The sequence below is a fragment of the Grammomys surdaster genome, unplaced genomic scaffold (genome assembly GCF_004785775.1).
Source record: "Grammomys surdaster isolate TR1022 unplaced genomic scaffold, NIH_TR_1.0 122076, whole genome shotgun sequence".
Lineage (NCBI taxonomy): Eukaryota > Metazoa > Chordata > Mammalia > Rodentia > Muridae > Grammomys > Grammomys surdaster.
This window is the reverse complement of record NW_021617672.1, coordinates 16,832-30,230: the sequence shown is the minus strand read 5'-3', so window position 1 is coordinate 30,230 and position 13,399 is coordinate 16,832. Positions and strand designations below refer to the sequence as shown.

Here is a 13,399-nt window from a genome sequence, read left to right as displayed (position 1 = left end):
GGATGCACAGTCTCAAGTAGGCAACCCGAGGAATATAAAGTATCTTCCTGTCTCACCACACAGACTCTCTCATGGTCTCACTGCGAGGACCAGGACTTGCAGCTTTGATTGTAGTCTTAACAAAGAAAAGCCAAGAGGTCACGAAGCAGGAAAGTCTCTGTAATTGACACAGCATCCTTGACAGCCACACCAAAGCTGAGTCTAAATGCTCAGATTATTCCTGCATCTTGCACTCAACAGGCATGTAACCATCAACAGGGCAAGACTGGAGACTGGGCGGTGAGGTGGGACATTTCTGGGAGGGACAAAACATCTTTAGTTGGAATGGATGTGTCTCTGGGATGTAGACATTTGCATGCCCTGTAGGATGCTGGATTCCCAAATATCATAGGTATTGCCTAGTCTCATCTTGGGAGCCAAAGGGGACATGTGTCTCCACACCAACTTCCTTGTCAACAGTTAGACATTTGGTTCTGAAAGGTATCAGCATGTTGCTCTCACGAGTCTACCTGACTCCATTGCACCCTTACCTGCTTTATTTCAACTTAGAAACGGTGAGCCATTCCCACCCCAGGTCCTGACATTTCCTTGTTAGATTCCCAACAGCCACACCAGTTATGTTCCAAGCTCTGGGTCAGCCGGGCCTTTGTGGAGTCAGTTTGTTGTGTCTGCATCTTGCTGATACACCTTAAACCTCTCACAAGCACAGCTCTCTTGGTGTTTCTCTTTTTTTACAAAAGGATTTAATATTTTGTTTGTTTTTTCAGACAAGGTCTCCCTGTGTAGCCCTGGCTGGCTGGCCTCAGACTCACAGAGATCCTCCTGCCTTGACCTTCAAAGTGCTGGAATTAAAAGTGTACACCACTACTGCCTGGCCACACTGCTATTTCTTCTGCTTGTGTCTATTGGATTCACGGATTGGATTAGATTGGAGTCATGAAGAGCAGCTGAGGCTTGGCATTGAGTGAGGTCATGGAAGGCCATTGGAGAAGTTGTAGTCTAAGTTGTAGTTGATGGCCCAGGACTGATGGGGTCATGCAAAGGGTTTGAGGCTTGGCACCATGAATAGAGCCTGTGAGAAGCTATTGGTGAAGCCTAGTTACAACAGAAGAGTCCAGCATATTGGCGATGCCAGTACCATGGGATGATCACCAAGAACACCAGCAGCAGAGGAATGGATCAACCTGAACTTAGAGTGCTACAGAGGGCAGAGCTGGAGAAGTGATGCCAGCCTTTTACAGGAGCCCAGAAGATCATGTGTGGATCCGAGACATTAAAACAAGAAGCTGTAACATTGAAGTTGCCTTGGAGACCCCAAGATGTTTGAGATGCCAGAGCTGTGGGCTATCTGCTGAGGAAAGCTGCTAACGGGGAGTGGAACCAGCCTAGGAGAAAGAAGTTTGTTGCAGTCAACAAAGATAAAAAAGGAGTTGGAGATCTGAAGACCACTTTGACATCAGTCATGGAGGTGCAGAGTTTGGAGTTTGCCCAGCTGGTTTCCTGTCTTGATTTGGGGATTACAGTTAAGTGATTGGATGAATCTCAAAAGAGACTTTGAACTTTTGACTTTGAACATTGTTGAGACTTCTATAGACTATGGGGACTTTTGAAGTTGGACTAACTAGTTTTTGCATTATGTTATATTTAGGTATAGCCCCCATAGACTCATGTTTGAACAAGCCTATGGGGCCCAGGGAGTGGAATGTGATGGTTTGTATATGCTTGGCCCAGGGAGTGGCACTATTAGGAGGTGTGGCCTTGTTGGAGTAGGTGTGTCACGGTGGGTGTGGGTTTAAGACCCTCATCCTAGCTGTTTGAAAGTCAGTCTACCACTAGCAGCCTTCAGATGAAGATGTAGAACTCTCAGCTCTGCCTGCACCATGCCTCCCTGGATGCTGCCATATTCTCACCTTGATGATAGTGGACTGAACCTCTGAACCTGTAAGCCAGCCTCAGTTACATGTTGTCCTTATAAGACTTCCTTTGTTTATGGTATCTGTTCACCACAGTAAAAACCTAACTAAGACAACAGTGTTCATGACATATTGGATTGTATAATGAAGAAGGACTTTAGATGGCATGGCATTAGCAGTTTGTTAATATTTTCTAATTCTCTGGAAATGAGCCTTGGTTTAAACTTTACTTAAGGGGAAGCTTTGAGAACAGGTAAACTAAAAATGGTAGTATATACTCTCTCTTGAAAACCATCATTTTTATGTATACTGGTGTTTTCCCTGCATGCCTGGAGACATCATGGCCACAAGAAGCCTCTGGAATTAGAATGACACATGGCTGTCAGCTACCCTGGTCTTCTGGAAGAGCAGCCATGTTCTTCTCCATGGAGCCATGCCTTCACCCTGTCTTTCTCTTTGTGCCTGACTCCAGGAATCCCTTCTCAGTGTTAAACCATTTCAGTGTAAGGTGGTAGGTCATGATGGACCTCTGGGGTAGATTTTGGGTTGGACTACTTCCTGTGTTGCTGAGAAGCCTGTATGATAGCTGCCTTAGTGTCAGGTGACTGTGAGATCTCACTGGATGTGCACAGTGGACCAGGGTTCAGTGCTTCTGTCACAGTCCATGGTTAGTGGTATCCAAAGCAAAGCAAACAAAGCCCTTCATCAGAGCTAAAGATCAGGGTCTCCAAACATTTTGATGGCTCTCTGCTGTGAGATCCTGTATTCTGTAGGAGTTTAGGTTTGTCTGGTTTTATTTTATTAGGGTTGTGTGTGGGGGGGTAAGACGGGGTTTGGTTGTCCAGGAGAAGCCTGTATTATTTTGAAAGACTATTTTGTCTCTGTGACAGTTAGCCTGGAGAGGCATGATCAAGAGTCCTATATGTCACATGGATATGTCTTCTCCAATATTTTAGATGGAGACACTGTTCTCAATGAGGGGAGGGTCCAGGTAGGTGTAGGGCAGTGGCAGGCTTTGGTTCCTCTTCCTGATGCCACTGGAGATCTGGATCAGCTTTCTCTGGAAGGCAGCCACGCTTCTCCGTGGGGCATCCTCTGTGAAGTGTTCATCTGGATAGTGGCCCAGGGGCCTCTGGGGACCAATCACAAGGTTGAGCTGCTGAGGTCTCCATCTTCTGAGCAGCTGCAACCCACCATGGCTGGCTATACCCACAGTTTGTCCCTGGGCCCAGTCACCTTACACAGTCCTTGGTTGAGCCTCACTGTGTCTCTACACTAAGCTTTTCCTAAATGACAATGAACTGTCAGCAATGAGACCGCTTCATATGAAGATTTAAAGGAACATTTAGTCCCATGCTTCCATCATGGATGAATGTTAGTTGAATACTTGATCCTCACCTGAAGATGGTTGAAAGTCATGTATCAAGAGCTGAAAGGTCATTGGGAAAATTTAGTGAGGTGTGTGTGTGTGTGTGTGTGTGTGCATGTGTGTGGTGTTTGGGCCAGGGAGTAAACAATAGATCTTTTCTAATCCAGCCTAACGAGGCCTGACTCCCAGCTGCCTACTTACACTGTCTCCAGGCTCCTTGCTTAACAACCACAGGGCAATGATGACATCACATGTGGCATTGACTGCTGGGAGTGTGGCTATGAAACCCTCAGGCCGTGTCTGGCCTTTGGAAGTCGGTGGTGGCAGCTGCATGGTAGGTGGCAGATTGGGCATCCAAGCACAAAAGTCAAACTGAAGGCAGAGAAGATAAAATGAGATCAAGACTCTGGCCCTTCATCACAATGGCTGTAGGCCTGACTTTTCCTTACCTGGCCTGCACTGACAGCTGCATGCTTGGCTGAGCAGGTGAATATCACCATGGTGACATACTGGACCAGGGCTTCCTGGGTATTCAACAAGGAGGGCATACCTGTCAGAAGAGCTGGGCTGGGGCCAGGCCTCCTAAAGAACTGAGGACCTCACAGAGGCTTGGGTAGGGCTGTGCCCAAGGGCTAAGGTCTCTGTACCTGAGCTTTCTCGGCTGAGGAAGCCCTCAGAGAAGATCTCCCTCACCCAGGCCTGGAGCTCTTGGTCATCTCGGACAGATGCATCACTTGGGTAGTAGATGCCAACTATCTCAGAGACGAAGCTACAAGGAATGTCTGGACTCATTCCCTGACTCCAAACTCCTCTGTGGGAAGCATCCTTGCCCAGGGTAATCCACATAAGCCCTCCAGTTGTGAACCTCTCCAGTGCACCCCATCTCCTGCCCAGTCTTCCTGCCCACGTGGCTTCCTGGTAATGGTTCCCTCACCTCTTTATTGCCCCCCCAGATCTGCATCCCATCATCTCGGTAATAGTAGCCCGGGATGTCTTCTACATCTCGGGCTCGGATATCTTCAGGGAGACACAGCACAGAATAGTTCAGCTGCTCCATGTTTCTCTTTATCAGCTCAGAGAATCCCCCAATGCCAAGGCCTGTGGACTGAGGGAGAGAACTCCTGGCTTCAAAAGCGGGGCAGCAGAGGTACTAGGGTAACAGGGGTCATGCCCATCCCAGATCTGCATCTTCTTCAGCCTGAAGAGAGCCCAACCCTCCAAAGGCAGCTCCTACCTTGTCTACCACCTTCCCAGGGGCAATGAGTAGCTCACGGGCAAGCGTGTTGATGTGCAGTGTGTACCGAATGTGAGGAATCAACAGCTGGAAGGAGATGGCAAAGTTGGGGAGCCCAAACCTGTCCCCAAAAACCACCCAGCCTGTGAGTCACACAGGAGTCAGCAAGGACAGGAGGGTTCAGTTTGTGACAGTGTTCCCTGCCCAGTGAAGAAGGCTAGGCCCCATAGCATCTTGCTTAAGGCTTTCCAGCAGGACTTTTCTTCCCTCTGACACCAGATCATTTTGTCAAATGAGAACCTTGGGAACCTCCTGGGATTTCCCATCCCTGTGGCAGGTAGAGTACCATGAACAGCTGGGCTGGGGCCTGGCCATGTGGAGCTGTTCCTCACAGTGCACCTCAGAGAAGCAGGTGCTGGAAGTCAGTCAGATGACCCAGAGTGAAGAGCATAGAGCAGGCCCCTTGGCCTTCACAGGGCGCACTGTTTCCTTCACCAAGCTAACATTTCTCTGAGAAGGCAGGGCTTCCCCTCCTAGGGAGCCTTACTCTTTCTGATTTCTGCTTAGACATTCCCTTGGGCCCTGGATATGGCCTTACTCTGTGTTCTTCTATCAGAATGGGAGCCCTGCATCAAGCCTGGGAGGAGAAGGCCAACTGAGGAAAGACTTGAGCCAAATTGTTGAACCACTGACCTTGAAGAGAGGGTGACATTGGGGCAGCTGACGAAGTGTGGCCAAGGCAAACACTTCTGGAATCAGGTGGGCATGGAACAGATGTGTGACAGCCTCATGGATGGAATACTCAGCATTGCGCACCCAGGTCTTGGCCAGTAGCCAGTCCCACTTGTCATCACTGGGCAGGAAGATGGGGTTGTCTGGCCCTGGAGTCTGTTTGAGCTGGTGGGCAAGGCCAGCAGGGAGACAGGCAGTGTCAGTATCTGTCAACCACTCAGTGGCACCCTCTGTACTTTGCCATTGCCCCTGTCTCCTGCCTTCTTACAGACCTGGATGGCGATGGGGAGCAGGGGTCCGGACCCTGAGCTCTGGTATAATAGGGTCATTGGGGCTGCAGAGAACTGAGGCTTTCCATTGATGACATTGGTTTGGACTCCAGAAAGAATGCCATGGTCCACCAAGAACAGGGAGCCCTTCTGCAGGAGAAAAGGGAGCCCTGGCTGCACCTGGCTTCCTAAAGCAAGGAGGGCAAGTGGCAGGAAGAACTCTCAGGGTTACCCAGGAGTGCATTCTGAGAGTTGGTTCTTGGCATGCAAGGCATAGTTTGTCCCTCTGTCTCCAGTAGGGGGCTGGGCCTGAAGAAACTAGGATAGAGTTTGCAGAGCTTGCAGTCTGGGCCCCACCCACCTCCAACTCAGCCTGCAGACTGGTCCCAGGGCCCAGCACTGGGGCCACCATTTCATCAGTGACAGGGAAGTTCTTTGGGAGGCTGTGACAGCGTCGAATCAGGACTGGGTTGAGGCCATTTAGGAACTGGGAGGCAAAGAAGGCATCTTCCTGCCAGTGTGCAAACACATACTCTGCAGGAGTGGGGAGGGGAAACGAGAAGGGGGACCTGTCACCAAGGCTCCCACAGGTCTCCTCCTTACTTGCATGGGGGAGTTCTCTTTTGTCTCTACTGGGTACCTATTCATTTCTGAGAGTGACCTCCCCTGACCCCTTGGATTTGGTTACTGCTTATTCACCAAAGATCAAATCTTATTCTCAGCCCATCATCATCCGGTCTACCTGATACCAGCCTGGTGGCTCTCTAGCTTCAAAAGCAAGCCAACGTTGGGCTCTTCTCAGGCTCAGCCTCCACTGCCTTCCTGCCATCCCAGGGAATGGCAAGTTGTGAAGTTGACTGTGCATGGCAGAGGCTAGAATCTCCTTAGGTAGCAACTTTCTTCTCCTCTCCATCCTTGGTGTCTCTGCCCATCTGTCCACTTCATCCCTACACAGCCACAGCCTTGATGAGGCTATCAACCTCTGTCCTCAGCTAGAACTCCATAGCTGATCATCCTGCTGGCCCTCTGCCCCCACCCCACGCCCTGGAGCACACTTAGAATCATTCCAAGCTGGTGGCTAGTCACTAGCCATACACTGTGCTTAGAAAAACCCCATTCTTCTGTCTTCATGACCTTCATCTTTCCTGTTCTCAGTCCTTAAAGAACTTTTGGCCCCCTGAACCCATTAGAGCTTCCTGGGACATGTTGAATACTAGGGTGGGTACCCCTGTCACCTAATTCTGAAGCAAACAAGCCAAGGGGCAGTAATGATGTGATTTTAAGTCTTATTAGAAACCACAGCCTGATTTCACTGTGAGGCCTGAGTCCACAGCCCTGACCATAGTTTATGAAAAACAGTTGTTCTAGGTCAAGGGTCCCCTCTAACTATCACATCTTTTGTGTCTATGGGAACTAAGTCTAGGAGGAAGGGCAAGGAGCCTGGCTCAAGTCACAAGGTGAATTGTTGCTCACAGTTAACTACTTAATTAATTTTGGTCATGCCTCCTGGCAGAGATGGGAACTGATATCCCAGAGAGAGCTGAGGACCACAGTGGCTCACCGGCTGCTGGAGTCTTGTGGAAGTTAAACATCCTTCTCATCTCCCTCAGACTCCTCCAGAGTCCTGTGCGGTCCAGGAGCCCTTTGAATTTCAGCCCTGTAATCCTGATGGAAGGTTGGAAGTATGAGATAAGGTACTAGGCCCCAGGAGACCCTCCTGTGTCTGCCTGAGATAGTCAGTGCCCTAAGGTAGCCACTGTCCTGTAGGATAGGACACTATGGCTTTGGCAGGGCTGAGTTAACATTGTAAGTGAAGTAAGGAACTGAGGAGAAGAAAGAGTGTAAGATTGTGCACAATGACAGGGAGGCATCTTCATTGTGTAAGCTGAATAAACCCCTTGCTCCCCAACTTGCTTCTTGGTCATGATGTTTGTGCAGGAATAGAAACCCTGACTAAGAGAAATTGATACCAGGAGTGAGATATTCCTGTGACAACCTGACCATATTTTGGGGAGGATTGTGGAAGGACTTTGGAACTTTGAGCTAGAAGAGCCATTGGGATGTTAAGAGCTCTGTGGGATGGTCTGTAGGAACTTGGAAGATAATGTTGAGAACAGAGCAGGATATGGAGGCCTGGCTTGTGAGATTTCAGAGGGAAGATTAAAGACTCTTATCAGGGCTGTTGCTTTTTTGATTGTGAAGATCCTGTGTTTTTGGTTAGCTGGGGCTGAAGAATCAGCTGTGATTAACAAGATACCAGAATTACTAAGGCGAAAACTTTGCGTTACTGGGACTATTGATGCTGGTTAGCTGGACCTAAGAAATTAGTGGTGATTAAGAGGAGACCAGCATCACCAGGTGAAATCTTCTGGGAAGTGTTTTCTGAGATCACAGGAAGGTTGTCTTCCAGAGATAGCCAAGGTTGTACCTTGTGCTGTGGCTGGACTTAGTAATGTGTAAGAGTCACCTAGGTGGTACTGGTTTTGAAGGCATGAAGGGGTCGTGAAGAGCAGCTGAGGCCTGGCACTGTGAGAGGCCATGGAAGGTCATTGGTGAAGGTGCAGCCTTAGTAGCAGTTGATGGCCCAGAACTGATGGGGTCATGGAAAGGATTGAGGCTTGGCATCATGAAGAGAGCCTGTGAGGGGCTACTGGTGAAGCCTCGGTGCAGTGGAAGACAGCAGTGGTTTGGAGATGCCAGTACCGTGAGATGACCACCAAGAACAGCAGCAGCAGTGGAGTACAGACAGCTGGAGCCTAGAAGACAGCATGTGTCTACAAAGGGCAGGGCTGGAGCAGTGACCCAAGACCTTGGAGGAGCCCAGAAGATTTTGAGTGGTACCCAGACATTGGATGGTGGGAGTTTGATTTTGCTCTCGATTGTGACTGTGCCCTGATATTTTTCCCTCTTGAAGGAAGGAAGTATTTTAGTGGTGGCCACAGTTGAGAGACTTTGAATTGTAAAAAGACTTGGAATTTTAAAAGCTATTGGATATTTTGAAGGGTTTGAGATTTTAATATGTAAGAGTTTGTAAAGACTGTGGGACTTTTAAAGTTACTTAGATCGTGGGGATGAATAAGAAGGGAAGTGTTGAGGCTTAATAGTGATGTGTTTGTGTCACGTTGACAAGGGGTCAATTGCACTGGCTGGTTTTCTGTGTCAACTTGACACAAGCTGCAATTATCATAGAGAAAGGAGCCTGCCTTGAGGAAATGCCTCCATGAGATCCAGCTGTAAGGCATTTTCTCAATTAGTGATCAAGGATAGGAAGGCTCATTGTGGGTGGTGCCATCCCTGGACTGGTGGTCCTGGGTTCTATAAGAAAGCAAGCTGAGCAAGCCAAGGGGAAGCAAGCCAGTAAGTAACATCTCTCCACCTCCTCTGCATCAGCTCCTGCTTCCTGACCTGCTTGACTTCCAGTCCTGACTTCCGTTGGTGATGAACAGCAGTGTGGAAAGTGTAAGCTGAATAAACCCTTTCCTCCCCAACTTCTTGGTCATGATGTTTTATGCAGGACTAGAAACCTCGACTAAGACACTCACGCAGAGTAGGCTTTAAAGAAGAATTTGGCGTTCTTCATCGCAGAGTACTTGATGTTGAGGTCCAAGTCTTTCACTGTCTTGTGGTCAAGGCAGTGAGGCCAACCTTCGATGTATGTCTTCCAGCTGGAAGGGGACAGGTGAGCGATCAGCAGCAGCCTTGGGAGCCCTTGATTGAGACAGAAGAATCCCTGCCCCAGGGGACCCTGGACACGGCTAGCCCCCTACTGCCAGCAGGGGCTTTCCTGAGACCCTCCCTTCCCCTGAGCTCACTGGGTTAGATGGAAGCTACATGTCCCCACAGGGAGACTTCTGAGTACCTGACCCAACTCGGGTCAACTGGAGGAATTTGAGGTTGGAGCTGAGTCAAAGCCCTGGGGTGTCTTAAGTATCTGGATTATAGTATGTGACTGTTGGGACTGTGACCGAGGAAGAGTGGGAATCCAGGGAAAGCAGAGGGGAAAGAGGGAGGGAAGAAGGAAAGGAGGGAAGGAGGAACTTAACATTTGGTGCTTGGGTCATGTAAAAAATAGACTTTTAGAGTTGAGGCCAATTCAGTTAGAGCCTTTCTGTAATCAAAACAAATTTAAAAAGCCTGGGAACATGACTCAGCAGTAGAGCATCTGCTTGGGATGCACAAGGCCCTAGGTTCAATCTCCAGTATAAAAAGTAAAACTAAGGGACTGGAGAGATGGTCCAGCAGTTAAGAGCACCGTATGCTCTTCTAGACATCCTGAGTTCAATTCCCAGCAGCCACATGCTGGCTCATGACCACCTGTAATGGGATCTGATGCCCTCTTTTGGCACGAAGGTATATATGCAAATAGAACTCTTGTGTATAAAATAAACTTTAAAAAAATAAACTCTTAAAAAAATTAAAAAACTAAAAATTAAACATTAAAGAGTTACTGCCCATTGTCAAGCCTAACATGTATTTGACCTCCACATGCAAATCATTGGCTGTGTACATGCAGACATACAATGTCAAAAAAAGATGTAATTGCAGGGTGTTTTTCTTTTTCTGTAGGTTTTTATTGTTTGTTTGTTTTTTATTTTTGGTTTCTGAGCCCTGGCACTCCTGGGACTGGCTCAGTAGAGCAGGCTGGCCTCAGACTCAGAGCTCGGTCGACTTCCTCCAGAGTGCTGAGGATTAAAGGCATGCACACCACTGCCCAGCACACATTTAAAAAAAAATAAATGAAAATAAAAATTAAGAGGGCCAGGGTTGTAAATCAGCAATGTGTGTTTGCTCAGAATGCAAAGGACTTAGTTCAATAACCAGTAACCAACAATTTAATAATGAAAATGTTTTAGATTTGAGCCTTTGATGTCAAAGGACAGTTTGCAATTAAAGTGTCCTGCCACCAGGTGGTGGTCAAACTCTTTCTCTAGAGCAACCCAGTACTGGCTCCATCTGGGGACTCTTGGCAAGATGCAGAGTCTCACTTAGTAGGTATGAGGAGGGCCTGAGTGCTTGCCTTCCCTGACTGGCACCCAGAAGATGCCAATACTGGGGTCTGAAGCCTCACTTTAATCATAAATGCAGAGGGTCCAGGCAGAGAGAACAGGCAGGGAACAATGCTAACCACAAACATTTAGGCAGGGCTTAGCATTCATGTTGTTGAGTGCTTTTATTTTTCTTGGTGGTGGGGGCTGGGTCTCACATAAACTAAGCCTCCAATTCACTATAGAGCTATGGGTGATCTTGAATTCCCAAACCTCCTGCTTCCATCTCAAAAATGCTGGGATTACAGGTATGTTTCATCCAATCTGGTTCATGTGGTGTTGGTGATCAACTTTAAGGATTTACTAGTTATAGGTTCTACCAACTAGGCTACATCCAGAGTGCTAATATTTTTTCTTTTATATTAAATGCAGTGCTGAAGAAGAAGCCCACAGCTTTGAATGCAGAATTAGACTCCCAGGTCTTATTAACCCGGTTCTTAATTATTCTCATTTGCTTTCCTAACAATCCAAACTGAGAAAAAACATCAAAGAGAGAAGACCTCCCAGCTCCTTTTTTAGGATCTAGACTGGTCCTGCATCATCAAGGATGTAGATTTTAACAACCCCCCCACCCCACCCCACCCCCCCACCCCCCACCCCCGTTTGCTGCTGTGAGATTTAGTGTCATGGCTTTGATGACAAAAGTTGAATCACCAGGAACCAAAGGAGCCTGTGCTTGCTGGGTTTCCAGAGACCTAGGGCAAAAGCAGGGGGCCCAGGATTTGGAAAGCAACCAAGATTAAGGGCACCCGGCGATTTTGAAAATGTCCACGTGAGTACAGTTGCTGACTTTACCCTTTGTAATTCCCACCTCCTGTGTGCTCAGCATGTAGATAGCTCTCTGCTCAAACTCTTAATGCTGAGCAGAAAAGGTAGAAAGCACCCCTGTCTGAGAGTGTCTCTGTTGCCTAGGGATGTTTCAAGGTCCCCCTTAGATGCCCGGAGTCCTGCCTGTATTTATGGGAGAAAACAACAACCCCACCAGTGAGAGAAAAGGAGAAACCAAAGCAACACCACTACAAAGAAAGATAGAGAAGGCATAAGCCTCAGGGTGGGGTTGTTACAGCTGTGGGCTTCAAACTTCAGTGGGTGCCGGAGTCGGCTGAAAGGCTTGGTAAGATGCAAGTCTCTGTGCTCAATGCCCCGGACAGAGACTGAGGTCCTGCGAATCTGGTTTGCTAACACTGCTGTACCTGGGGTTAGTCCTTGATTTGTCTGTTTCCCATCCCATTAGCGAGTCCTCCGGCAGGGGTCACTATCTCCCTCCTCACCTGTACATGTCCTGCCTGGTCTCCAGCTCCTTCTGGCGCTGATCCTGCAGTGCAGGGTGGTGGTCTTGCCAGGACACCTTGGCTGTGGTGGGGGCGTGGATGGAAAAGATATTCTCCTGATCTCTGGCTTCAGACATTCTCCCTCCAACTACTGTCTACCCTCCAGTGCCCTCACCCCGGGTACATTCCTTCCACTGCAAGCTGACTGCCATCACCTCCTGCTTCTACCAGTCCTCTCCTTCCTCCTTTACCCCTTCCTGGTGTCCACACAGTTCAACTCTCCACTCCCCAAGCCTAGGCACCTCTACACTATTGTGTGCCTCCCGCAGCTTAAGCCAGCTCCGGAGGGCCCCTCTCACCTGCTCCCTCTCTCAGCACCAGCTCCCCCGCCCCTTCCAGCCACTGATAACAGGGGAAGTGGAGTGCAGCCCCAGGTAGCCACTCCAGCTGGAACCAGCGGCAGAACCAGGCATCAGGAGGGAAAGACACAAGAGGGAGGGGCGACTCCGGGGGTGCCTTGTGTACTCTCAGCATCAGTACAGCGCCAACATCCTGGGGGAGCGTCACCTCGAAGTCTTCTTCCTGGGAAAGGCTGTTTAGTATGCGGAGGATGGTCCCTCTGGCTCCCTTCCCCACAGTCGCCATTGCCTGCTCCCCCAAAACTCACAGCACCAGCGTTGAACTCCTTGCCCAGATGGTCCAGAGGTACTAAGGGGCTCTCTCCGTGGGTTCCCACGATGCTGACAGACACTTTGTCCCATGTGCCAGCCCCACAGGCCTCCCCGGTGGATACTCTCAGCCTGAATTTAGCCATCCTCCTGGCCAGTCTGGCTCTCCAGTGCAAGCTGGAGTACCTGGCTGGGTGGCTTCACTTCAGGGATGCCCCGCCCACCAGCCCAGGTTAAGGGGAAATGTGTTTACCAGCTGAGTTCCTGTTCAGCTTCTTTGCCACCAGGAAGAGCTCTAAAATTTAGGGCAAAGAGTAGGTGGGTTGACAGACTGAAACCTGGAATGACAATGGGTGGCACTGAGACAGGGAGGTGACTCCAGTCCCCAGGAGGAGTTCCAGACCCAAGTGGGATGCGGGGTACAACAAGTATTAAGTTTATTTGTGTGCTGTCTTTAAATGTGTGTGAGGGTCCCCTTCCCGTTCCTATAACTCTTCTCAAGATACAAGGCTGCTTTCATTTTTTTTTTAACAACTGATTTTGAGAGCCATCCTTTCCAGGATTATTAGATGCTGCCAACACGGGTCCAGGCAAGACTCCAGCTTTGCCTGCCTCTTTAGTAAGGTCGAGCACAGGGGGAAAACATTCAAATGTGTGTGCATGTATTAGTTTTAGATGACAGTAAATGCTGGGGAAGATGTCAGACTTTGCTGATGTGAGAGCCTGAGGTGTTGGGGTGGGGAGAAAGGGCCTCAGAGACCCAGAGGAGGGGAGAGGTGAGCTGAGAGTGTGTGTTTATGAGCAGCAGTAATTGCACTCAGTGTTTATTAAAAGGAAGAGGGCATGAAGCTGAGAGGGACATGAGGGGAATTCAGAAAGAATTGTAGGGGAATGGGAT

At 49.0% G+C, this 13,399-nt stretch overlaps 1 protein-coding gene across 3 annotated transcripts; it reads right to left on the bottom strand.

The window, feature by feature from the left end:
* Window positions 1-2,865: 2,865 nt before the first annotated feature.
* Window positions 2,866-12,647, bottom strand: Alox15b (arachidonate 15-lipoxygenase type B). Of its 3 annotated transcripts, XM_028784382.1 has the most exons (14): window positions 12,501-12,647; window positions 12,193-12,415; window positions 11,834-11,915; window positions 9,060-9,182; window positions 7,079-7,182; window positions 5,879-6,051; window positions 5,521-5,667; window positions 5,210-5,413; window positions 4,517-4,603; window positions 4,228-4,387; window positions 3,930-4,064; window positions 3,732-3,832; window positions 3,484-3,654; window positions 2,866-3,045 (listed from the first exon to the last, which is right to left on the bottom strand). In XM_028784382.1, the coding sequence occupies exons 1-14, from the start codon at window positions 12,645-12,647 to the stop codon at window positions 2,866-2,868; spliced, it is 2,037 nt and encodes a 678-aa protein (XP_028640215.1). The 3 variants fall into 3 exon arrangements, with proteins under 3 accessions (XP_028640215.1, XP_028640216.1, XP_028640217.1); XM_028784383.1 differs by lacking the exon at window positions 4,517-4,603; XM_028784384.1 differs by lacking the exons at window positions 3,930-4,064; window positions 4,517-4,603.
* Between the last annotated feature and the right edge of the window lie 752 nt (window positions 12,648-13,399).